The sequence below is a fragment of the Anser cygnoides genome, chromosome 4 (genome assembly GCF_040182565.1).
Source record: "Anser cygnoides isolate HZ-2024a breed goose chromosome 4, Taihu_goose_T2T_genome, whole genome shotgun sequence".
NCBI lineage: Eukaryota > Metazoa > Chordata > Aves > Anseriformes > Anatidae > Anser > Anser cygnoides.
Window position 1 is genome coordinate 31,814,787 of NC_089876.1, and position 27,104 is coordinate 31,841,890.

Below are 27,104 nucleotides of genomic sequence, written 5' to 3' on the forward strand. Positions count from 1 at the left end.
TGATGCTTGTGGGTAGCTTCACATGTAAATGATGAGCTCTGACCCAATTTCTGCCACTTGTTTGGCAGATGAGTGTACTGATGGCTCCAGCTCAGTGTATGGTAGTAATCAAAAAAGCACATCGAGCATAGATTTGGAATTGCCAGGAGGGGATGGAGAGCAGGGGAAGCTGGTGTACGGCTCCCTGTAATCTGAGGTTCGGCTGGACCTCGAGTAGTATGTGCAGCTCTGTTCCCCTCATCTTGGAAAAGGTTCAGAAGGCCCGAGAAGGGTAACAGGGTTTTCGGAGGTGTGGGCCCTGTGTTTGCTCTGCCACTCGATGTGAGAGCCGGGGGACAGCAGAAGGAAGCTGCTGAGGCAGGTTCGAGAGAAACGAATGGCGGCGGCTCCCTGGGCAGCCCTAGCACGTCCATGCAAGTCCTTTCCGAAGAACCTTGTGGACGGGCTGGTGGGGGAGCCGGGCCCACAGCCGGAAGGGAGATCTGAGGGCTAATGGGCTAGTGAACAGCGCCAGGCTCAGCAAAACCACTGAGCTCTGCCAAAAATAGAGGCTGGGAGACCACTGGACGAAGCGCCTGTGCGTACCGTGCTCTCGCCGTTCCCCACGCCTCGGCCACAGAGGGAGGCGAGGTGCCGGGCAGGCTGCCTGCGGGGGTCCGGGCCTGGTGGCATGGCGCTGCTCCGAGGGCACGGAGCCGGGCACGGAGCCGGGCACGGCCCCGCTCGCAAGCTGGAAGCCTCCGTGCCGAGCTCCCCCCGCCCTGAGGCGGCGGGGCAGGGGCGAGGCTTCCTCTGCTCCGCCTCCGCCCTGCGAGGCGGCCCCGCCGCTGGCGTGGGGAGCCCGGCCCGGCCCGGCCCGGCCCGGCGGGCGGTGCGGGGCGGGCCTGCGGGCGGCGAGGCAGCAGCCGTGTCCCAGAGCGCCTGCGGCCACCTCCAGGTAGGGTCCGAGGGGCTGCGGTGCTCGGCTCCGCGTCCGTCCGTCTCCTGCGGTAGGGTGCTGCCTTTCCTCCCGGCGCTTGTCTCCTGATCGGCTGTCAGAGGTGTTTGTTTCTGGGGGTTATGGTTCTGGGGAGGGGAGAGAGGCTTTCACCCTGCGGAAAAAGCACTTGGCGGTCGGGCGGGTGCGTGCTTTTTCCTGCCACCTTCCCTGTATTAGCACGGGACGGGGTCCTAAAATGCACGGCACCATCTTTCCGCGAGTATAATGCCCGGAGATGCTTTCCTCGTTTTCATTTAAACCCACCTGTTCAATTGATGGCTGCTGATTTTGAGTGGGAGGGATGAAAAAGCACCGATTTGCTAGGTTGTCATTGTAGGGCATGCGTGTACAGTGACACCTAAGTGTGGCGGTGGGCTACTTGCTCTCGGGACCTGGGCTGCATGTGACAGGTGAAACTTCAGAGCCCCGTCCTCAGCCAGGTGGGAGCGCTGGAGGTGTGCAGGTGGGGGACAGCGAGAGCAACGGCTGAGGAATGACCTGAGACCGAAGCTACGCCGCTCTCACAGCAGACTGCAGACCAAAGCAGCCCTAACAACGAGCAGTGCCTCCCTCCCTGCCTGTGTGTAAACCTAAATATAGCGCGGAGCAGCGGGGAAAACTCCGTGAGGAGTTCCCCTGAGCAGAGCGGAGGAGAGCTGACTCCTCCGCAAGGAGAAGAACGGCCTGAAAAACCCAGAGAGAGCCCTGAACAAAGAGGTGCTCTCAGCCCGGACGGACAGCTGTCCCTCCACGGCAGGAGAGCTGGGGGCTTGCTGTCAGGGAGACTGCCCCTGAGGGAACGTGACGCTGGTGGGAGATGGGGACCCTGGCTGGCAGGACTGCGTCTCTGTTCCACCTCTTTATTTTGAAAGCTGGGAACAGCATCTGAGAGTTGTCTTCCTCAGCCTTCTCCTGCAGCTTTCAAATGAAATGTCTTAGAGAGAAGCTGGGAATCAGCTGAAAATCAATGTTAACTATACTCTGGACAAGTAGGTAGCTGGTGAGCCGTGGTGGAGAGACCTAATAGGTAAGACATTGCTTTGATTTTGAGTCAGTGATGGGGGCATTGCTGCTTTAAACAGGCAGGACTGAAACAGGCTATTGTAGTTTTTGTTAACTCCTTGTAAAAGAGAAAAAGAAAGTACCGGTCTGTCAGGGGTTAAGCTCGCAGCCGTAACACACGCTGATGAAAATGCTTTTTGTCCAGCACAACAAATCCCTGTTTGTTTGGGTTCTCAATGGTCTCTTTCTCCTGAGTGCTCTGGGGGCAGCACAGTGCATTGTTACCTGTGCTCTAGTTTGATGAGCTACCTGGACAGCCCTTGGGCAGTGCAGTGAGGAAGGTACCTTGTACCTGTTCGTGGTGTGGTGAGTGAGCTGCTGGCACGCCATGACGGGAACAACAGGCAACAGTTTTAGACTGGAGTCCCATCGGAAAGGACTGTGAAGTAGAAAAGCTGAAAACAAGGGAGTTGCTTTTTGTAAGCAGGAATAGGGTTTTTTTTTTAAAAAAAAAAAAAAAAGATTAGTTTGACTGGGGCAAAGATAGGAAGGGGCTGTGTGTGGATCATGTTGCCAGTTTATACTACGTGGCTATAAGGGTCTGGTGTTATGACACCCACTAGAGCTGACGCTATTACGTAGGTGGATCTTCCTGGCTACCTTTTACTACCTACTTCAGTGTTGATGTTCCCCTTGGAAAAGTTGCTACAAAGCTAAATGTCTAAAACTTAATAGAACTGGTACTCTCAAGTGCTTCAGAACTAATCAGCTGTGAAAGGGTTAAGCGATGTTTGGGGCCAAAGATGTAGAACTAGGGCTGGCTGCTGCTAACCAGGATGCTTTGTGGCTCCAAGCTTTTCTGAGTATCCAGCACTAGGTGTCGCAAAGAGAGGAGACATAAGAAGCATTGCATGGTTTGAACTCTGGGGCTTTCTTTTCTAAATCAGAGGGTTTAGAAACTTTTCTTTCTACGTAAGGCTGCAGACAGCTTTTGCTGGGATGTTGAAACAGGGTGGTGGGAGTTCTGCGAAATGACTGAGAAACAGATGAGCTCGTAGTACTCGCTTCTTTCTTGGCATGGGTGTGCTGTTCTTCGCCACTGTGTCCCTGTTCAGTCTGTAGAGCTCCTTTCATTAGCTGCGATCCTTCTCACCCATTTGGAGAGATTAGTGTCAAAGCTCCAGCCCTGAGCAGGGGAGCTGTCAGAGGAGATTTGTTTTAAGGGGCACTGTCTGGAAAAGACAGCCTTGGCTTCTGGAGGTAAAGATGATCCAAGCCACTCATTTCCTTGTATCTTTATGCAGTGTTCCTTAATCAAAAACTAATTCTATCTTTGAAGAATAGGCAAACATGCTGAGCTGAAACAGTCATTTGACCTCTTTTTTGCTGCTCAGCATACAGTTGGGCAGTACAGAATAAAGGTATCATTTGGAATAGGGTGGCCACATTTCAGTGAAGGAGACAGGATTTCTGACTGTTCCTGCATGAGCATCTTTTTCAAAATGTTGGTAGGTATTCAGGTGTACTCTGCATGCACTGACAAGAGCCCTTTGCTTGGCATAGGTTTGTGGGACTGAGCCACATCATCTAATAAACACTTGACTACAAAATGAGCTTGCAACAAAAGTTCCAGGGTGCATTCTGCAGCCGCAGCAGGGACAAGACATCATTTACAAACAGGAGACAAAGATTCTACCTCCAGCTGAAAGCTAGTATTAATTTCTTCTCTATTACAGCTGCTGTAAGAAGTAGCATTAAAAAGGCTAAATCACTACAGTGAGGAACATGTGCGGATTGCACTCGGTATGCCCGTCTTTTTAATTAGAAAATGGTCAGGATCATGGAAACAATAGAGCTCAGTCTTCCTAGGTAGCTCTAGAATAGCACTGCATGACTCAGATCCACGTATTCTGACTGCTTTGCTTTTGATTCATTAAAATATATCTTCTCCCCAGAGTAAAATGTTCCCTAGGTCACCTGCCCCTCCCATGGGGTCAGGTATTCCGCTTACGTCTTGTCACATCTGAAAACAGGGCCAGAAATACCAGCTCACACGCCAGTAGAGAGAGGAGCCTGGGAAGCTGTGAGTCTGCAGCAGCCAGCGCACCGAGGCATTTAGCTTCACGACCAGTAAGACAGAGGATAAATATGCTTGAGTCAGGTTGGGCAGTGGGGGATTTTCACAGATAATTGCTCTCACAGGTACCAGGGCAGGCGCTTTCTGCACGAGAGCAGCGTGCTGACCTGACGGCACCTGCCCATCAGTGCTGTGACTTGACCCTCCCTTAAGCATCCTGCAGAGATTGGGATGCTATTACCCTGGGTTTATGATGATCCTTTCACAACCCAAGCTGGTGTGTGTTTGCTGAATGCCATGCCTATTGTGTGTTGCGTTAGTAAGTGTAATCCTTTCAAAGGCAAGGAGGCTTTGGCCCATCGGTTGCAGAGCCCAAGGGTCCACCTTCCGTTGAGCATGGGAACTGCTGCCGGGTCCCTAAGGCTGACGGGTACCAGCAGATGCAGCATGCCAGTGGATTCCTATTACAGCCCTGCCTACACTAGGGTAGAAAGTCTTCACAGTCAGTTTGGCTGGGCTCTTTTCCTCCTTGCTTTCCCAGGCAGCCAGTCGAACTGACTGGAGCCAACTGCTTTACAAGTCCGCTGTGCCTCAGAGCCAGCTCTGCTCGAGAAACCACTGGCTGATATTCAGCCAAGGTACAAAGAGGTGTCAGGCAAGTACTGCTGACTTGGGTACAGAGCCCTGTTTGCTCTTTACGGCCAGAATAGGGCCATCCCTCTTTATCTGCAACCTAGACACTGGAAGATTCGGGTTTCTGTTTGTCTGGAAGTCTCTTCCAACCTAGATGATTCTGTGAACTCTCATATAGGCTGCTTTTAACTAGCTGCATATCTGTAACTGTTGGTAAAACTTCTGCCGTTCATGGAAACATAAGCTGTTACTAAATGGAAAACCAGAGGTGATGTGAACCTCTTGCCTCAAACCAGCATTTTTTTTCTGCGTTATCTAAGTGTAAAAGTGACATGTGGTGAGGTTTTAGGTAGGGCCAGTTAAATAAACTGAAATAAGTACTGTTATTTAACACTATTACAGCCTGCTGTTGTAAATTACAACCTGGCTGTCTATTATGATTATGAAAGGGAACAGTGCTCTCTTCTCTAAGTGTATTGTGGGTTTCACCAGAAGACCCAGCGCAGATGTCTGAAAAGAGCTACAGCTTTAAATTCAAAAGGTGTCTGGCTCTGATGAGATTGAGGAGGGAAGCATTGGAAGAGAGCTCCCCGCTCAAGGCCAGTACTGCGCTTCTGGCATTAAAACTGTGTGATACACCTTCTGTGCCTCTTTTGAAAAAAGATCTTGGAAATTAATGAAAGGAGGTAACCCCACACTAATCCCTCTTTGTACTGTCGAGGAGAGGAATGCGGTAATGAGAAACTGAGTGACTTGACTAAAGCCACGTGAGGAGTTTGTAGCAGAGTCAAAAGTAGATCCAAGCTCTCAGCTGCCAGGTCTGGGCACTGAAATGATGCTTTTTTTGGTTGACTGTGGACGCATATGTGAGCAGTTGTTTGTGAAGCTTGTTATCACTGCACACTTATTCGGACCCACTCGTTGCCACCAAGCGTGCCAATGTCTGTCTTTTGGCCTCAGTGACCTGAGGTGGGTTAGGTTTATGGAGGTTCGTGTCCCTGTCACATAAAATGGATCATATCCCCCAGGGTTAGCGGGAATTTAATACCTCATTGAGATCAGCTGTATTCTGTTCTGTATAGGGAAGAACACTCCCATCTCTGTTTGCAGCACCAGTTTTCTGTTCCTTCTCTTGTATGGAGAATGGAACAGGCTAAGTTTGAAGCCCACAGGAGGTGTTACGCGTGGTACGGAAATGATAGAGAGTCGGGGCTCTGATTCATTGGTGGGGATGGCATAGCACAGATGACATCTCAACTCCCAGCTGCCCACCCCACCCTGCTCCCCGTTCCTGGACAGCTGAGCCACCGTGAATCACCTGCTGAATCACTGAGTTTTGAACGTGATGTTTTGAAGTAAATCATCACTGCTGATGGTTTGCCTTAAAACTCCTGACTGCAAACTGCAGGAGTTCATCAGCTGATCGATGAGCAGCTCAGCACGCAGGAGGCTGGGCTGGTGAGCTGCTCCGGCCTCGAGAGCTGCACCGTGCTGCTGGAGGGGAGCCCTGACGGTGTGCAGAGGTGGGTTTAAGGAGCATATTTTTTCTCCGCAGCATTTTGTCTTTTAGGACTATAATGTTCAAGAGCTGTCTGCTCCCAGCAGAACACATGGCAAAACTCTTCTGTACTTCTCAGGGTGCAAATAGAGGAATGCTGTGTATTTCTAAAAATCTCACCCTGCTGCAGCAAGTTAAAAAAATAAAAAATAAAAAAAAATGAGGCTTTAGTATTGTGCTCATGTGTGTTAAATATGCTTGTACTCTTATTTCAAAGCTCTCAATTTTGCCGTCAGCAGTTCCAGCTGATTTCTTAACACTCTCTGTTGGGCAGCCAATAATAAGTTGTTTTTCTTGATGGTGCTTGATCATGAATTAAATGTAACATTTTGGACTGAGGAGATCATGCTCAGCTTATGTATTGGTTTGGTTTTAAAGAAAGTGCTTGGAGCACTTAGACATTATTGGATATATAATATATATATGGATAAATACATAACATATATACATATGTTATGTAATAATAATTAATGGAAAAGGTCTATTTATTATTTTTGTCTACACTAAATACATCCTAGGAGATATTAAAAAAAATAGTAGGTTCTTAACATGATCCCAGTACTGGTTGTGCATCGAACTTTTCTTGCTTTCAGTCCAGCTGTCTGCTCATAAATTTTGGTAGGAAAGATAGCTTGGTGTGTTGTCTGCTGTTAAAGATGGGGGTGGTATTTCATTGCATGCTTTGGCTGGCCTGAGGCCTTTGTGCATGCTTTTCCCTTTAATTCATTCCGTAAATCACTTGAGGTTTACAGGAATCGCTATGGAACGTGCGGTGGACTGAACTTTTCTAGAATCTTTGGAGGCTTGTGGCATATAATTACTGCTGTGCAAATCCATCATGTCACTGATAACAGATACTTAGATGGCTCATGTTTTAAACCTTTCCTCTGACATGGGAAGAAGTATGATGTGGGATTATCAAAGAGATTTACAAGTTGAAAGAAACATTAATGGGAGAACAAGCCCTATCTTGAGCTGGAATTGAATAAAAATGTTAAAGGGACATCATCCTGATGTTGACCACTAGGGGGGGAAAAAAAAAAAAAGCTTGCTAAAAGATTTTTCAGTCAGTGATGGTATACAATTCACATAATGTCTGTCTTTTTGAAGAATAAATGTCATTTTCAGTTTTAACCTACAGATAAAAATCTCAGCTGCATTGCCATCATGATAAGATAACAAGCGTGTTGAGAAAGCTAACAATATGTTATATGCACGGTCTTGTTTTCATGTTCTGTGTTTAAAGGCTGCTGCATTTGAGAGTCCAGCAATACAGACAGCTTGATTTGTTTTGGTCTGGAGGAACATATGTCCTGTTCTCTCCCTTGGCCTGTGTGATTTTCCTGCACCTGGGATTTTTGCCATGATGCAGTCTGCCTGCTTGCACAACCACCCTCAGCGCTGCTGGACGCGCGTTGAGGTTCGTGCCTCAGGGAAGAAGAGCATGGGGAAAGGGTAGAAGGGAGCTTGGTTCTTCGGGCAAGGAGTTAGAGCACATCAGCATCACGAGGAGCTTCTTTATCTTCTCTTTTTTTCTACCCTTGCAGATTCTGAGAAATTCAAAGCACGCTTAGTAACGCCCTGCACTTTTCTTAATGCTCCCAAATGTACACACAAACACGTGCATGTCCATCACACTTGCAGTTCAGTATTCTAGGGCTTTAGTTTCGAATTACTCAGGACCTGCCTAATTACTGTGCCAAAGTTCTCATACGTGAGCGATCAGTCAGCAGTAGTGCATCTGACCCTTCCCACATCATCAGCTGGATCTATTTTTACCAAGAATGAAGAAAGAGTTCCTTTCCGCATTTGGGAAGAAAAAGCCTTTCATTGAAATTCGCTTCCTGCTCTGTTCTTTGCGTACTGGCATTTTTCTTTTACGGCCTATTGTTGCCTGGGTAATTTTTTGAGAACTTTACAAAATTGTTCATCCTCTGCTGTTTTGGTGAAAATGAAGAGGTGGCTCAAGGCTCATCTACTTTGTTTTGCCTGCCGGAGATCTTTGCTTGCCCTGCCAGAGGCTACGATGTGCTCACTGTTCTCTTCTGGATGTAAAATGTATTTCTGCTGTTATGTCACTGTCCAGCAGGATCACTTCCATATAGTTTCAGCCCTCATGTTACTCTGTGGTTAATTCCTTCTTAGTTCCTCTTATCTTGCTCTCCATTTCATCCAGGAAAAGATATGTCACTTGCCTCTCCACCTCCTCTGTGAGTATGAAATACCATTTACAGTTCTCTGCCTCTTACAAGAAGCATTTCTCAAGTATTTTCTGGGGAGGACAGTATATAGATGAAGGAAGTGTAAGTCAAAGTTGGTGCTAAAGTCACACTGTCGGAGCTGTATGGCAAATTGAAATACGTCCGGGAAGAACTGCAAGAAACAAAACTTGAGCTAGGATCGTTCTGTGATTGTTTCCGTAAGGCGTATGAAGCACTGATCTGGGAGTTTTCAGATTTCTTATCTTGGTAATAGGGTGAGCTGTAGAATTTCACTTTACATTTCAGTGCAAAAACCAGATGCTTTGTAAACAAAGCAAACACACCCACGTTGTGTGGAATGCGAAGGGTGGCCTCTGTGTCTGGTATGCTTTTGTTCTGGGTAGCCTGGATTGTTGTATAAAATGCTCTACACTTTTCACAAACACTTCAGAAACAGTTAAGATAAGGCTGGATGTTGCTGCTAAGCACCTAGTCCTTACTTCATTTCTATAGGTTTCCAGGGAAGCTCATTCTTACTTGCTCATGTTTTCCCATTTTAGTGCAAACTGTTAAGATTCGTAGTCCCAGCAGTCTTCTGTTATACCCCAACCTCATACCCCAACCTCATACCCCAACTTTATAACGGCCTCCATCGAGAACACTCTGGGGAGTGCAATCCTTCTGTAAATGTGGTTTGGGGTTTCTGACGTGTATGGCAAAGCAGCTCTGTGGGGATGTAATTGCACATTTGAGGTTGGCATCCTGTGTGAGGAGGTGTGCTTTCAGACTGGTACAAATTCGGTGACCGCTCCCCATGTGGTGTGGGAGATACCTGAACTAACAGAAGAGCTGAAGATGTTTGGCAGTGGCTTTAAAGGCACCTTTCAAGGTTAGTACTGAACCTCTCTGTGGGTGCCCCCGTGAAGGATGCAAGTTACCCACATAGTTTGTTTTGGTTTATACCCCTGTTGAGCTCTTTAATGTACACGAAAAGAAAAACTAATGCAGTCTTCCTCTGCTGCTAGTAGAAAACTGATTTTTTTTCTATTGCTGAACATAGAGGTTTGGATGAGCACTTGGCAAGCTGGAAGCTTTCTCCTGATTCCGTTAGTTCTGCCAGACTGGATCTTGGCAAGGAAACTGCAGGAAACAGTGGGGTTTTGAGCGCATTGCCTTCGGTTCTGACATTTTATTTACACAGCTCTTGCGAGGACTGTTGAGGCTTCTTTTTTGTGAGCATGCTATTTGAAGTCAGAGTTATGGGACCTTAATGTCCAGGATCTCACATTCTCCTTGATGATACCAAGTGCAGAAACAAGTTTTATTTGTCTTTCCACAATGCAGAGTTGCTGACTTGTATCTGTTACAGGAAAGCATCCCTTTTAGAGCCAGGAAATGATTTCAGTGCTCATTCCTTCAAGTCAGATCAAGTTAGAATTAAAAACAAATAAATAAATAAACAAACATTTTGCATGTTAGAAATAGCCAAATGTTTCCAAAACCCAGGTTAGAAGTTCCAATTTTAAATTGGGATGTTTTTCACTAGAGTCATCTTTTCTGTCTGTTTTTCTAATTCCTGCCTGTCAGATGTATTGTGGTGGCTTATCAATATTTTCAGGTCCTAAGATGCATCTGCTCTGTACACCAAGACTTTGTGGGCCGGGTTCTGCCCTGTGACTGGCATTTCACTTCCACTCAGATTATTCTGAAGGCTGGGTTGGTGTTATGTATTTAGCTCCTGAGCTAATTAGAACGAAGCGTGCTGCTTTTTGTCCCCACCTCCATGTGAAATAGAGCAAAAGGGTCAGGGTACTTAAGGAACCCTGGTGGAAAAGCACACGTGTTATATGAATCATCCTGTTGGCTGTGCTATATTTATCTCCGTCACACTTTGATATCATCCCTTTTCATTGCACAGAGAACGTGCCCTCTGTCTTGTTCACTTAGGAATGAAATCTGCCGTGTCTGAACTCGGGGCACACAGGACATCTCTTCCCTAGTACGGCATGGCATCTCACTGAAGCAGAACCGAACCATCTCTGTCAAGTGGCTTCCAGAAATAGACAGCAAACAAGTGAGCAAACAGCAAACAACATGTACTTTTCAGAGGCAGTCTTTGTGGAATTTTATTTCATTGTTATGAATCAGGACATCTAGAAATGACCGAAGGATATTTTTGTGTTTCCTCTTGATTCAGGCACGAGGAGACTCTGTGTCGCAAATTTAGATCCATCTGAAAAAGGATCTGCGTGATTCTGGGACTAATTGTACTAAGAGCTAGGGGACTGAAAGTTTCTAAAAGGTCTCATTCCCTTTGGGAGTTATTAGAGTTAAGCACTGCCTCCTGACTTTCTAAAAAAAAAAAAAATCACATATTTTAAAGGGTAGTATTACATACCATGCATGCGTAAAATGAGTTGGAGGAAACCTTTCTGTGACTCACACCTGTTCCAGTTCTTACCGTGCCAGGCATTAGTGGTATGATGGAAATGGGGGCTTTTCCCCAAACACTGTATCACCTCAGCCTTTGGTGAAATCAGATAGTACCTAACTGCTCTGGGGTGCTAATGGTTGTATGAAATCACAAGCGTTTGCTGGTCAGACTGGGTAAAACCTCTGCAGATTCCAGTCTCACGCTGTGTGGGGCTGATTTGGTTAATGCGAGACCTGGATCAAAACCAGCTCCTCTCGTAGTGCTTTTTACAGTGCCAAAATTGAAGCCAAGTGGTGTTGCAGAACCAAACTAGTGTTTCTTACTTTCCCTGTGGAGCATTGCCTTGCAGCCACAGGGTTACAAATGCTTGCTGGGTGGGTAGCAGTTTGCACCCTCTCCATTACCGCTTGTCTTTTGGCTATGAAGCATCACCATGGTAGCTGAAACAACTTCTACACTGTGGTACAAGCAGGACGTCTTTCAACATGAGCGGACTCTAGAGTATTTTGCATTTGTTCAAGTCCATGGTTTGCCATTAAAACATGGTGAGCTTTATGCAGTTTGAAAACCCAGGAAATATTGCACAAACTCTTTAACTGATATTTGGTTTCTTAGACTTTGCTAGCCTTGCAAAGAGCCCAAAAAAACAAGAGCCTGTATGCCACAGAATGCTTTGTCGTTGCAGAGGGTGGCAGCAGTTGGGCTGCTTCGTACCTGCCCGGTGTCTCTTGTACAGGAGCCTCGTTCGGGTCAGGCCTGCACCTTGTGCTGCAGCGCATGTACTTACTTTATTCTTCTCCTCTCCCCAGTTCGTCAGGCTGGCCAGAATTGTATCCCTGGGTGAACAGCTGCACAGAGTGACTAATGTGACTTTTCAGACATGGAGACTCCTCACTTTGTCCCTTTTTGATGCAAATATCAGTTGGCTTCTTGCGAAGCAGGATTAGCGCAGGTCATGTAGGCCAGGAGGCTCTGTTCCCTGTCCCTCTCTATCGTAGCACTGGAGTTTGGCTTTCCCTTATTGTTTACTTACTGAATCCCTCAGTCTTGTGCTGGTTTGAATGCCTCCATTGTCCAGACGTGCTGCCAGAAGCAGGGAGGCTTTGGCTCTGTGCGCGGTGCTTTAGGTCCCCAGGAATCTAGCTAATAACTTAATAGCTTCTCATCTCTACCGAGCTCCCTCTGAAAAGTGCTTTGTTGTGAGCTGTGGAGCACACAGATGGCAGTGTGCTACTTATCTCCGGGCTGTCACATTGCTAGTTGTTCTCAAAACCGGGTGCCTTTGCAGACTGGTGTTTGCCGAGGTCTGTGGCTCTAAAGAACCTTTTCCACAAATAGGATTTGATACAATGGAGAGAAAAGCAACAGCATCTGCACTTACAATGATGGCTCAGAGGCATTACAGCTCTTTTCGGGCACATGCTCTGTCAGCACACAAGCTCGGCAGCCTGTAGAAATTACCTTCACAATTTAGCCTCCCATGCCTCGTAATTGTGGAGAGGAGTGGAAGCAGTGCACGGTAGCATTTTCCGTTTGCTGCGTCTGCTCCCCAAATACGAGCGGCCCATTAGCACTCAGCACACAGTAGCTGCTGTAGTAGAGTTGAAAACTGTCCATATTTGTGGTTAGAAGTGGGCATAAACTTGGCTTGCAGTCAAGGCCATAAAAACCCAGGTTCCTTACACCGACAAGAACGGCTGCTACCAGAATGCAGGGGAGGGGAGGAAAGGAGGGTAAAACCAGCCGGCAAGTAATAACAGTGATTTTATCTTTCTGCCCTTTCGCATGCTGCGTCACCAAAAGAGCTCATGGGTGGTCGCATCCCCCTCGCTGCCCACCCACCACCGTGGATGGCTGAACAGCCCACAGCACGGGCTCATCATTTTCCTCAGTAAGGCATTTTTATTCTGCAGACACTGAGATGCAGACTGGTGAGGAATTCCTTCATTTTTCCTTAGGAGACTGAAGCTGGAAAACAGACGGCTGGATTTCTCACCTTCTTATTAAATTTTGAGGAAGGTTAACAGAGCTCTGACACTGCTTGCATCTTTGAAAACATAGGTAAACTTGGACAGCACTTATAAGCTGTATGTGGGCATATCCTTCCAAATTTCTGTGGAGTGGAGGTGGAGGTAGATGCTCCAAAGCATCTGGTCTTAGCCTGGATCACACCTGTCACAGTGTTAAAGGGAAAACCAAGCGCTGATTTATCAGGGTGAAGCTAGGAAAATGTGGCAGTTGTGTCATATAAGGAGACTGTCCTCATGCACCACCTTTTTTCAGGGTTTCCCTTCATGCTGTCCCTCTGTACTTGTTGGGCTCTGCCTGCCCCCAACAGCCTGAACGTGCTGCCACATCAGCGTGCTGCTCTCATAGCTCTGCTGTCAGGAGGTTGCCCAAAGCTGTCGAGGGACGTTATGCCATGTGCCCAGAAGTGTTAGGAGGAAGTTTGCTTTCCCAAAACCTCTGACAAGAGTCTTGAATGTTCCTTCTCACTCTTAACCTTGTCCTCTTATCTGTAATTTAACAAAGAAATGCCAAGATACAAAAGAAGAGCCTGGCAATTGTGATAGGCAGTGATGAGAGCCCTCATTGGACCTTTGCACAGGCTGCAAGACAATGGAATCCTTATTGCTCCATGCGAGTGACCCAGGGTGTGATATTGGTTTGCTTGTTTGTTTGTTTTTCCTACTGCAAAGCCATCTCCAGTGTAGAATGCCTTTTGTGTCACACCTTCTCATAATAAAGTCGTAACTCCTCTGTGCATGTGTCTCCTCAGGAAAGGATGCCGCAGACACCTCCCTTTGCAGCGATGTTTGACAGCAGCGGCTACAACAGGAATCTCTATCAGTCCAAAGAGGACAGCTGTGGAGGCCTCTATTACCATGACAACAACCTCTTGTCGGGGTCTCTGGAAGCTCTGATCCAGCACTTAGTACCCAACGTAGATTACTATCCTGATGTAAGTATGTGCACCCAGCGAGCTATGTGGCTAGGCCTGATGTATCTCAGGAAGGGAAGCTTTCAGGCGCACAGCAAAAGTAGAATGCGTCACATGAAATTGCTAAGGAATGGGTTCAGCTGGCTGATAAACATGCTTCGAGTGAGTTCAGCATGCAGGAACTCACCTGGTATTGGAAATCTAATCCTTTATTACTGCTGTTAAGGAGCGCAACCCTGGTGACTCATTTATAAAGAAAATAACCTAGTGTGGCTTACTGTTCAATGGATTGTATGTACCATTGACCATTAAAAATCTGTCGAATCTTTTGACAGCAAGCTGAGGAGAAAGGACAACCAGCATGACTTGATTAATGTGTTTAGTTTAAGAATAAACAGTTCTTAATGCATGTGTCCCATAGCTCGTCTCAGGCCCACACATATTTTGCAATTAGCAACTGAAATGTCAAACTAGTACCACATTGTTCAGAATCAGCAGCAATTGGACATGAGAATAGGGCATTTCTCGTTTGAGAATTTTTGTCCTGTCCAGATGCATTGGTGCATTGAGATATTTTATATATCATTTAGAAAAGAAGAATGATACCAAAAGATCTGGGAAGGGGAGTGGCCAAGGGACAAACTACATCACTTTTTGTTGAAAGACTCTGGCTGAGGACATAAATCTGCTTGTATTCAGCTTTTGTTGATGTCATAGGTGCATTTACAATTCCAAGATAGGAGCTTTTGAAACTTATATCAGGGCTAGCAGCGCCACAGGACTGTGCTTAAGTTATTGGTTATCCGTTAATGCTTAATGTAAAATTTAAACATGTAGCTACTTAGATACTGATTCGTCAAACATGATTTATTTCAAGCCCCAAGAATTGAGATGTTGTACATTTTCTGATGGGTGCCATAAATCCCTTAGTAATGTGTGGGGATTGGAGTGCATGTGATCAATATTGATCTCACAGTGAGGTCAAATCGTTATATATGGAGAATCAAGGTAAAGAGCCCTTTCTTGTAGTCCCTGAATGAGTTTCTATTTCTTTATTCTGTAGAACTAAACTCTGTGTAATTCCCTCCGCTTTCACCCAGGAAGCAAGCAGTACTGTGAGAGTTGAACAGTATTTGGGTCTTCCTTCTTAAAGGGAGTATGAGGTGATGGTGCATGGTATACTGAAGTCAAGCAAGCAAATACAGCACGGTAGAGATGGTCTGTGTGGTGAAGTTGGGAAAGTTGGGCAGTCTGGTTAACTGACTTATTTTTTTGTTCACTGTCTGAGGACTGTTTGCTTTAACCAGAGAAATATGGAAGCAAGCAAGATCTGCGTTGGTACTCTACGTAGCTTGGACTTGCAGCATGATTTTTTTACCCTGTTGGGCTGGGAAGAGTTGTACCGTCAGGTACTGGTTCTCACAGAGGTGTACTGCAGAGCACGGGAGATGAGCTGAAATTTTATTCTGAGTAATTTCACGTACTAGGCTTGTAAGAACACTGCGTACAAAACAAGAGCTAAACCAGCCCAGCCCTGTCTTGTTTTGGTTTAATCTTGCCTAATTTGGCTCAAGCGTGATGGTACAATGCTGAGTCTGGAGCAATGACAAGTGTTCAATTAAATGCTTACTGCTGTAGTAATAGCACTTGGCACAGCCACATGCACAGTTTTATTTTGCAGATACTAAAGTATTAGGAACTGATTTGTCTAGAAGAAATATTGAGAAAATACAAAATGGTGGTGATTTATCCCTTTCTCTGTCTTCCTCTTGTTTGCAGAGGACGTACATATTCACCTTCCTTCTCAGTTCACGCCTCTTCATGCATCCCTACGAGCTCATGGCCAAAGTTTGCCATCTGTGCATTGAGCAGCAGAGCCTAAGTGAGCCTGGCCTGGACAAGGTAATATCCCTCACTCTGAGAATCTGACCTTTTAGTCATTGACATTATTGGGAAATCTTCATGCTGCTCGGCCCGTCCTGCCTGAGGACTGTGGCTGCTGCTGCACTGTTCAATTTACCACTGCGAGGGACAGAAATAAAAGCGATGGCTATTAATGACATATCCTGCAGTGATGGCTTTTGTTTCAGCATTCTAAATGCCTTAACATATAGAGCCAAAAAGTTGGAAAGACATAACGATGAATTAAGCACGTGAATGGGAATTGCACTGACGTGTCTCACATGCTTAAGCTACTGTCTTGCTTCAGTCTTGGTGGAGTGGCTTAGCTTGCTGTCCACTTACATGGGAATGCATTTTGTCAGTGTTTGTATAGTGTCTAGAGTGAAAGGAAGCAGGATGTGTATCTTTGCATGGTACCTCCTCCCCAGTAGAATATAACACAAATTAAATTAACAAATGTGAATCATTACACCATTTTCTCACTCTAAGGTATTATGCATGTGTAAGTGGTAACTGAAGCTTAACCCTTGGATAGTTGGCCGTAAATTACAGAAATACTAATTAGAGAAACAGTCTTGTACTGTGACACTCCTGATAATGAAGGCAAAACATCTACATATATAGGTATATAGATATGTTTTGGTTTTCTTTTTTTCTTTTTTCCTAAGGTTTTCCATTTACCTGGGACCTAATTTCCAGCCCAGTTAAGCCAATTGGCTCTGGCCTGTAATCCAGTGCAGATTTAAGTTAAGCTTAAAAAATTAAGTGAGCTTCATACCCCTATACTCCATGGTATCCTACAGAAAGGGATTATATTTCCTTTGGGTTAGCTGTGTGCTGTATTGCTCTTCCATGTAATGCTCCTCCTTTCCATTTTCAATAGAACCGGATACGAAAAATTGCACCCAAAATCCTGCAGCTGTTGACTGAATGGACAGAGACATTTCCTTATGATTTCCGAGATGAAAGAATGATGAGAAACTTAAAGGAGCTGGCACAGAGAATAGCCAGTGGTGATGAGGTAAGTTGTCTGTGCACAAAGTTACTGGATAAAAAGGCAGTTCTTTAATACTTTGATATTGCGTTGTTGTTGTTGTTAATAACATGATAGGGTTCTGGGCAATCAAACTAACTTATTAGGGCAGTTCTTGAAGGACAGTTCTTGAAGACAAAAAGTTCTGCCCGGTACCTAGGCCAAGGAAGAAACCTTGAAGCATGAAAAGATCCTCTCCAAAGCACAGGCAGAGTTCACCCCATCTCTGAAATCATGAAATAATTGCACATTGTGCAGACAAGCACAACATGGCTTGTTTTTTGTTCTTAATGATTTTGCTTGGAAGAAGGTGGGTAAGACACTGGGAAGCCTTGCATATCTGAGAAATCCCCTGGTAATTTGTTCGATTTGTGTGAATAAGATTTGTTAGAATTGGGCTTCTGATGTTTATGTCAGTGGAAGAGTTATAGTAGGTTTGGGAAAAAGTTTTGAAAAGAAAATCATCAGAAAGAATCGTCTTGTGCTTTAAGTATTGGACATGGACTCAAAGAAAGTCTGTTGTATTCCTTCCTCTGAAAGCAGCACATGAGGAAATCAGGAAGAATGGTCTTTGTTTTAAGTGCCAGTTCTCAGGTGCAAGTAAAGTTTCAGGGAGGTCTTACGAAATATTTTGTTGCTTAATTGATGCTTGTCTTGTAAGTACTGAAGTAAACTCAACCAAAATCCAAGGCTTATTCCCACTTAGTGGGAAGGCAGTTAACAAGTTTTCGATAAGCAGGTCATGCGTAGCTGGCATAATACTAAGATTGCAAAAGACATTGGAGTGGCATTTGGAAGAACTATAAACACAAAGAGCAATTGCTAAATGGCATCATGCTTCTAGTCTTCCTCGGCTTGGTGTTACTTACATAAGCCTTTGAATAATGATATGGACAAGGCAAAAAACAGCCTGTTAACGAGCTTTGGTAGGTAAGCTTTACTGGGAGGTGGTGTGAATGCTGCCAAAGGCCTGAAAAGACCTTGGGAGCCTATAAATAAAGGTGAAAAAGAACAAACCTAAAATTAATTTAGGAGCTGAAATAAATTTCTGTGTTGTGAAAGGGAGGAGAAACAACAGAAGAAGGGTGAAAGGAGTGAGATATGGTATGGAATATGAATTAAAAAAATCAAACTTGATGAGCCAACTTTGAGTTGCTACAGGATATCTATAGGGGGCTTTGGATTGCGAACAGGCAATAAGTTTGCTTTCACAGTGTGGGTGCTGGGAGACAAATTTCCCATTACAGTGCTACCACAATATTGCTTTGTTCCTTGATACTCTTTCGAAAGGAAGATAGGGAACTGACATTCAGTTCAAGGAAAAGTAGTAAGATGGCAGACTCTCATCCACTTGAAAAACACCCATTGGCATAAAAAGACGGCGAGTTGTTTAGCCTGCAGAAAGTTGAGTTGATGGGAGCAAAAGCAGGGTGGAAACAGCAACAGGGAAAGATTTTCTACAGTGAAGTTCCTGGCAGTACACAACATTTAAACAGTGAAATCATCTATTGAGGAGAAGGGCAGAAGTTGGACAGGCTCCTAGAAAATGATCCGTGGGGAGCAATCTTGCTCTGGCAGGGAGTTTCAGATCTTTCCTAGCTTCCATGCTAGACCTCCAAGTGACTTCAAGGTTTCCTTTAGAAAGACAAAAGGAAAGCAAGCGCTGCAGTAAATTGGCGTGCATTATTGTGAGCTGTGTGGAACAGCAAATGGCAAATTCCTTGAGTCTGCTTTTCTGCAGATTGCTTGGATTAGTTTGTGTAAGTCATTACTTTGAAGGATACAAAGGAATCGGTGTTGTCTGTTCCTGTTCACTACATCTCTTTTACTTGTAGCTTCTTATTCCACTTTCCGAATTACTGTGCTCCACTGGTGTTAAGAGCTCTCAGTAAGGGTCCAGCTAAGACCATTCACCACATGAAAATATTTCTTCATCAAAAAAGTCTTTGGGATATTGAACCTTGATCTTTCTTTTATTTATTTATTTTCCTCTCAATTTCATTCTATTCCTGCTACTTTTTCCTTCTCCGTGTCCTTAGAGGTCATGCTCATGAAATATTTCCAGATGTTGTTCTGGTCTCTTTTATTGCTTAACTGACCTCTGTTTCAAGGTAAGTCTTCTGAATCTCTTCATTATCAGCCATTGCCTCCGGTCACCTGATTAGTTCCATGTAAACACTTATTGGTGTCTTTTCCTGTAAAAACATTTGATGCATGTATGCAGAGTCACACCAAAGCCGTGTCCTGTATCCTGATGTCTTCTCATACGCAGCCCAACATTGTACCAACCTCTCTTTTATTCCACTATGATATCATTTAGGGGGAGTGACTGTGGAAACTCATTTAGCATATGATATTCCACATCTAGCAGACAGTAATGACTTCCAGTCACAATCTGTACAGGACAGGCACCAAGAGCTGACCTTCGGGTGAAGTGTCCCATTGCTTTCTTCTGTGCTGTCCAAACCTCAGAGGTTTTCAAATATAAATAAATATCAGCATTCTTCCCTTTATTTGTGGCTACAAGACTTGCTAGGTGTGGTACAAATATAGAGGGATGTGGGTTTTTTTTTATAAAAAAAAAAAAAAGGCCTAAAGAAAAAGACAATACAATTTAGGAAGATGTATCGATGATAATCTTGATCTTACAGCTCACGCTGCTGCATCAATATAGGAGGTAACAGACAAGTTAATCATAAGGTGTTCTAAGAAACTGACATGTAAACTTGTTTACCTATCATCTACCAGGAAAGAGGAGTGTGTAATTTTTTGGAGTTGAAATAAGAGTTTAGGGAGCAGGGTGCTGCAGCCTAAGAGTTCAAGATATCTTGTTCTGTATGGTCATGCTAAACCAAGAGTTCAGGTAGCTTGGCTTCACATCTTCACCATTTCTTTTCCCTGGGTGGGTTGACAGAAAGAACAAGTTCAGACAAGGTTTATTAGTTTTGCTTTTAAGATTGACCCACTAATTGTTAGACAATTTCCACAATAAGCCAGAATACATCCAAAGTATTTCAGATGCTTTTTCAATCTCGGTTGTTTACCAGCTGGGTAAGAAAATGCTTCATAAAGTTCTTTTAAATCAAATTTCAAAGAATTTGGAAGGGAAATAGGTCAGTGAGGCATATTTGTGTGTCACCTAGCACCTATTTATTGAAGTGCACCACTTGAAATAATATTTGTGTCTTCAAGAGGAGTGTGTTGATCCTTTTTTTGAAAAGTTTAGGATCCCCCTGTTCTCTTCCCACACCACCCCTCAGTGAAAAACATTGCAGTGTGTATTTGTCTAGAAAACCAAAATATATAGAAACCAGAAGGCGATTATTTACCAAGTAACAAGCCAACTTTAGCCTTGGTTGAATACCACGGACCTCAAGAATGAATTTGACCCAAAAAAATGCTGCTGTATTTGGTTGAATTTGGAAATCCATATAAATGACAGATTCGCAAAGAAACACAAATTCATTAGAATGCAGGAAACATTCAGGCCTTTGACTGATCACACTATGGTGGGCTGCCGATAGGTATTTTGGATGCTCATTTTTTCAACTACTTTTGTTTACCATTAATATCTGTAGGCTGGTATCTGGAATTTGGAAAAGTGACCACCTGGGGGGCTGTTACAGAGTTCTGTCTACATAAGTCAAGTCCTGCTCTTATGCAAATTTGTTCTTCTGGTAAATTAAACAGGGCAACACGGAGAGGCCTGCAGAATGAAAGAAGGAAAGCTGGCTTTATACTCTTCTCGGTTCTCTCAGATATACTGCACCTTTTAACTCTGACTTAGGTGAAACTGGTCTTGTTTCACCCCAGAGTGAAGTAGGCCCTATTATCGTCACTAAATGACCATATGTTGTTGGGATTTATTTGCAGTCCTAAGCAGCAGAAGGTGGAGAATTTTCATTTCTTGTATTTTATCACGACTGGTACTTCATTCAATGCAGAACATTCTGCATATTGTTCCTGTCGTAACTTGGCTAGTCAAGTCACTGTTAAAGCCCTGAGACAATCAGTGTTTAAATGCTCATCTGGATTCCTTTTGTTCTGATGAAATGTCAGTATCAGATACTCACATACTAGAATGTGTCCTATGTTTACAACAGGATTGTCAGGCATCAGCGTCATTCCATTTTGGTGTCATGCAGACTGTATATAGTATCCTTGCACATCTTGAGAATGTCTCCCAATTGTTTCATGTCGTGACAGATGTATCGGAAGAACGTACAGCAGCTCCTCCAGAACCTGCTTCGAAAGCTCGCAACTGTTAGCCAGTATGAGGAAGTACTTGCAAAAATTAATGCAACGTCCACAGATCGCCTCACGGTCTTAAAGACCAAGCCCCAGTCCATCCAGAGGGACATAATCACAGTCTGCAATGATCCCTACGCATTAGCTCAGCAGCTTACACACATAGAGCTTGTGAGTTTTTATTTCTCCATTATGATTTCATCCTTCTCCTCCTTTTGATATGCATGTTAACCTAGGATCTGACTTGATTGCTTGTGTGCTTTTTTTAGGAGAGACTTAATTATATTGGACCAGAAGAATTTGTCCAGGCATTTGTGCAAAAGGACCCTTTGGATAATGACAAGGTAATTAGAGATCTTGAGCAGCTCTGAAGTGTGACATTTAACATCCTAGAGTTCAGGTGCCTGTGAACTAGAAGTTCCAGCAAACAAATGAGAACCAGCAGAAGCAAACTGTAAAGTGAAAATGCTTCTGTACTCCTCTTAACAATTTTGTTTTATCAATGCTTTTTCTTTCTGGAGGACATGTCCAGGAGCTCCAGAACTCAGAAAACAAACTGAAATCAGTTTAACGCATTTGCTATTTTTTCTGATTTAAACTAATTGGAAACTTAATCCTCTGAATGTTTTCTTCCATCCACCTACGTAGTTAGTCTCCAGCTGGAAAAAGCTGAGATTAACTTTGGCTTTTGCATTACTCATTTTTAACATCTGTTCTTCCTTTTACTAAACTCTTGAACTCTTTGCAGCAAACTGACAACTGGGGCAGTCTGTAGGTAGAGCACACATAATGAAAAGCAGGCAGTGAGCTCTATATCCACATAAAATGGAGGTTAAAAATGCTGTATTTTTAGCTAAGTGTGCTGGAGTTGCCTCTTTAGGTGCTGGATTCAAGATGACTTTAGCACAGTTAATTTAAAGAGCATAAGTCAGGCAGTTAACACTAGAGTTACTATCCAACCTAAAACTGACGAACAGAATAGGATGACCCAAGCTTATAATTTGTATTTTTGTGAGACAGTCTCTCAAAGTTATTTTAATTTAATTTAATATTAAGCAGATATTTATCTTTGATTGCTTGCACAAATCTATCCTAATTCCTCAAAGCATGCTGGTGGGATTAAGAGCAGGTGATGGATTCTGCATGGCTGCTTGAGTGCTTTACTGAGCCAACAGCTCAGGAAGAAGTGATGCATACCCAGATACTATCACTGCTGCTTTACTTCTAAGGTTTTTGTGTGAGGGTAATTGAGTTGATCCTGGTTACTTGACAGGGTCTCGGGATGGCAAGGCAGAAAGCCAAAAGGTCTCTCTTAGGGAAAAGGTGAAGATTACAGTAAAAATTGCTCTTTTTCTTCTGCAGAGCTGCTACGGAGATCGAAAGAAGACCCGTAATCTGGAAGCCTATGTAGAATGGTTCAACAGGCTCAGTTACTTGGTTGCAACAGAAATCTGTATGGTAAGCAAGGACTTTATCTGCTAAAAGGTTTGGCTTAGTCTAGTTGTCAAAACCGTGGAGCCTTTTTAGGTTTGGTGTCCCTTCAGTATGCCCTTGGACTTTCCATTCTCTCAGTTCCATGCATATTCACGTGTGTCTGAAGAGGAAATAGGTTGCATGTTTTCAGCATCATACTTGTGCGTCCACATTGTTCATATGACAAAGTGGTGATGTTATACTGCATTAGTCCTTCTTGGCACAGGAATGGGTCTGGCCCTTCTCTCCTGTTATCCCTCATGAATGGAGCCATCTATTCTCTCCTGTGTGCTGACCCCCTTCTCTGCTCAGCTGTTCATCGTACCCTTCTTCTTTGCAGAGCATCCTTATCTGTTGTCCTTGCTCTCTGTCTGCTGTCTGGCTTGTCTTTTCCATTCTGACGTTTTGAAGACAATAATGTGGTTTAATCTATAGGTAAAGTGTAAAAAAAGCAGTGTAAAAACAGTGTAAAAAAACAGTGTAAAGTCATGGTACACATGGAAAAGACCTTTGTAGGTGTTTTTTCTTTTGGGGATGGGTTAGAGCTCTCTGTTTCCAGCTGAAAGTAACGCTTCAATGTCATCTCTTGCAGCCTGTGAAGAAGAAGCACAGAGCAAGAGTGATAGAATATTTCATTGATGTGGCACGGGAATGTTTTAATATTGGCAACTTTAACTCCTTAATGGCTATTATTTGTAAGTATGCATCATGAGATGTTTTGTCCCTGTTTGAATCTGGATAAATGAATTGTGGTGCTTCATAGGGAACTCTACTGCTTAACATGCTCAGCGATGTGCAGTTGGGAGGCGAAATGGCAGAGAATTGCTAGATGTTTTTGTAGTATTACACATGTAAGAAATTAATTACTCTTTAGTGTACATCACAGAAAAAGCTAAGTTTTTGCTGTAACTCTTCAGAGATCTAAATCTCTGCTTTTTGAAACAAGTTTTAATGCTAAGTTGGAATAGACACTCCTCCTGTAATATGGAGGATTGATGTCTTTTATTATTTCTACAGCACCATAAATATCCTAGCAGTTTAAAAATTCCACACTTTTATATCAGATAGGAAAATATCAGGAATATTTATGGAAATGGTAAAATTTCCCAGAGACCGTAGATTTCCATAAAATTTGTAAAAGATGGTGTTAAGACAACTCATTTGACTTTTTTACTCCATATTCACGTTTATCGAGACCACATGAACTTATAGCATGGTATTTTTTGAGAGATTTTTCTGTAAAAGATGTTGATTTTTGTTTCCAATGTTTTTTTACCACTGGAATTTCAAGAAAACAGTAAGTCTGACTTTAGAGTATCTCTGCTGAAAATATTTGTTATTGTTAATAGCTCCTTTGCTCTAGAAATACTTACCAGCCTTAGCCACCTCAAAGATTTCAGAATGTTCAAACAATTTCTTTCTCTTACATCCAGCTGGCATGAACATGAGTCCTGTCTCTCGATTAAAGAAAACATGGGCAAAAGTGAAGACAGCCAAGTTTGATATTCTTGAGGTAAGTTTGACCAGTACTTGGACACGTGGCTGTTAGTAGCATGCTACTTTAAGCAGCTCTGAAATGCAAGTATGGCTGCTTTCTGACATGTTTAATTTAGTATATATATATATGCTCTTAGTGGACATTCCAGAAGGTGTAATAAGAATGTTTCAGTTATCTTGTGTTCTTTCAACCTGGAAGAAGGACATTGAAGTAACTGCCTTGTTACTTCTAAAAAAAAAAAAAAAAAAGGAAAAAAAAAGTAGGTAACATCTTGAGAGGCAGATGTATTAGAAGAGGTTGGTGTGGATTCGCCTAATGCAGTTCTGCCTTTGAAAATGCAGTTTAGCTGTAAGGCAGCTGCCTCGTCCATTCAGAGAAATTCATCTTGAATTGATTGATTGCCAATTATTTTCAGGTAGCAGATGCCTTTGGCAAAGATCATGTAGGTGCAGTAATACAAGAATTTGTGATCTACCCAACAGATTATTTACCAACAAGTTAATTAGCTTGGTCTACATGGCAGTCGGTTAACTCAGACTATAAGTAATACAGAGACAATGTGATGTTCTGGTCATGACGCGAACACGGAATGTTTATTAATATCATCCAGAGATTTGACTCGGGCTATGACAACAGATTAAAACCGGACAGTTGTAGCCACCTCACACTTGCTTCCCCCACCCTTGGGTGGGAGATAGCCTTCCTTGTGTCAAGGGGTGGCTGCAAAGCTCTTAATCAGCTCTTAATATCACAGTCCTATTTAATTCAAACCTATTATGCAGGCCGGGCTTTGCTGGTTAAGGGCGTGTTTCATGAGCGATGCAGTCATCCTGGCCACTAGCAGCTTTAGCTGCCTGATCTTACTCTGCCACTGCAGCCAAGTCAGCTCTGAGAGATCTGCATACATAGGAAGAGTAGAATATTAGTGTCAAGACCCACTATTGTCTTAGTTCATGATTTTGGCTTTTGAGTTAAAGCTGAAGCTACTTTATTGGTGAAGAGGGAAAGAAAAGGTCCATAGTGCCTGCCTTCACTTTCCTGCCCTGACTTTTGTTGTGATGAGCGAACATTTTTAAAATTACATTTCTGTTCTGATTGAAAGATCAGATAAAGAGATGCCACAGTCCTTTAAAAGGCTGTGTTTGTGGCGCTCTTACACAGACCTCTTGCTTTTTAAAATAGTTGCTCAAGTGAAAAAGTGTTGCGTGTGGTGATGACGCTGGCTCTCTGAAGCTCATTATTTACATTTCTTCATGCTTTGTAGCATCAGATGGACCCTTCCAGCAATTTTTATAATTACCGGACTGCTCTGCGTGGAGCTGCTCAGAGGTCCCTGACAGCTCATAGCAACAGAGAGAAGGTATGTTTGCAAATGACTTGGCAATGGGCAGAAAAGAAATAAGCTTAAGTCACATGGTAAGCTTTTGTCTGGGGAGTCTGATTTTCATCAGTTCATCTCAGTGTTTTTTAAAAAAATAAAATCTCAAAACTGAATCCCTGTCTATTCAGAATGTCTAAATACTACCTGTAAGCTAGCACCTAGATAAATGCAATATTTCAGGAAACCAGTTGGATCAAGAAAATGACTCTTCGTCACAGCGGTCTGCTGAAATCCCGTCTTGTTTGGTACTGGCTGAAAGTTGCAAACATGTAGTGATTGATTTGATTATTTATATTAACTAATATACATTGCCTCAGCTCATTTATACTTTGACATGAAAGACAGAGAAGAACTGGGAGAGTGGTGTTTTTACGCCCAAAGGAGAGGAGGTCGGCTGGCCTAACTGTGGGTAATGCATGTTAGTTAAGAGGTGTCTAATTTGGGGAAATATCATAGTTCTTCAGAATCTGGAAGTTGGCCTCTGGTGTTTCTGTCTGTGTGCTTCTTTTATGAATAATGTTCTTTGCATGTGGAATTTGCAAAGGAGAGGGACTGATAATTGCTGAAGCAGGAAGGATAAAGAGAAGAAATGTTGCTGAAAATGTTAGAGGACAAACTAGACATGCGAAGTTTAACTAGTGGTTGCAAAGAGACTGAAACGAGCATCTCTCTCTTTTAAATGGTTTACAGTTTAGGGTGGAAAAGCTTTAAAATCTACTCGTAAAAGATACTCCAAAACTCAAATCTAGACAGAACTTCTGTCTAAATCCTGGGGAGTGCCCTTCATGTACAGTATTTGTTAGATGAGCATTAAATATACTCTGGAGTTTTAGTGGCAAAGGTGAGCTGAATCAGATATTAGTGGGATACAGTGGGTTAAAATCCCCCTTTGCAGATTTCTGGAATGACTGCAAATTATGCATTAACAGAGGTGGCATCTTTCTTTACTTTGAAAAATAATTAGCTTCTAAGAAATAAGGTGGATTTGGTCGCACATTCATGCAGAGTCTTGGTTGTAGTTCTTGTGGAAGGGAGCCAAATAGCTTCCTAGCTGCCATCCACTTAGGAGCTGTTGTTCGTCAACTGCTTACAACATTAGCACTTTGTGCTGTGTTTAATAAACCTGATCTTGCTGCTCATCAAATAATTTAAACTACCAGGCAGGATGAAGCAATTCCATGTGCAGACTGCTTGTCTATACTGATGTTATACACGTGTAAATAAAATCTGTTTTTTCCTTTTTTCTGAGTCCTAAGGATCTGTTTGCACAGCATTCAAAACATCGGAAGTTTAAATGTTGATTTTTTTTTTTGAGAGAGAGAGAAAAGTGAATTTTAAGACTTCAAAGAAAGAACTTTCACATGTTGAAATATTGCAGCCAAGTCTCACTTGGAATTGTGATATGGTGATATTTGTTTTGTGCTCGGTTGCAACAAGGATGTGCAGCTATGCAAATTTTTGTAGGATGCAAATTGAAATGCAGTCATTTGCAGAATGTAAGCATATTCCAGCATTCTCCAAAGGCAAATACTTGGATTTGTTCAGTCAGCAGGAAGTGTTCTGTTTTGAACCAGTCAGTGGTAAGGATCAATTTCTTGCTTGAGCTCGTAGAATTGTACATCAAAAGTCATCTATTTAAGTGGGCTTATAGCTCCAAACTTTGTCATATTGTTCTTTAGCTTAGATCTCCCCTCGTTTACCAGACAAGTCCCTGTCAAGAGAGATAGCTGCACTCTGAAGAGAT

The 27,104-nt window shown here is 43.4% G+C and overlaps 1 protein-coding gene across 7 annotated transcripts in view; it reads left to right on the forward strand.

The window, feature by feature from the left end:
• Positions 1–27,104, forward strand: part of RASGEF1B (RasGEF domain family member 1B) — a 156,056-nt gene that overhangs the window by 123,150 nt on the left and 5,802 nt on the right. For 2 of the 7 annotated variants that reach the window (XM_013190589.3, XM_048074520.2), the window contains 9 exons: positions 13,664–13,846; positions 15,605–15,727; positions 16,611–16,748; positions 20,967–21,179; positions 21,278–21,352; positions 22,371–22,466; positions 23,074–23,176; positions 23,915–23,994; positions 25,244–25,339. In XM_013190589.3, the coding sequence (XP_013046043.2) occupies positions 13,664–13,846; positions 15,605–15,727; positions 16,611–16,748; positions 20,967–21,179; positions 21,278–21,352; positions 22,371–22,466; positions 23,074–23,176; positions 23,915–23,994; positions 25,244–25,339 (1,107 nt within the window). The other 5 variants (XM_048074519.2, XM_048074522.2, XM_013190593.3 and 2 more) reach the window with 5 other exon arrangements.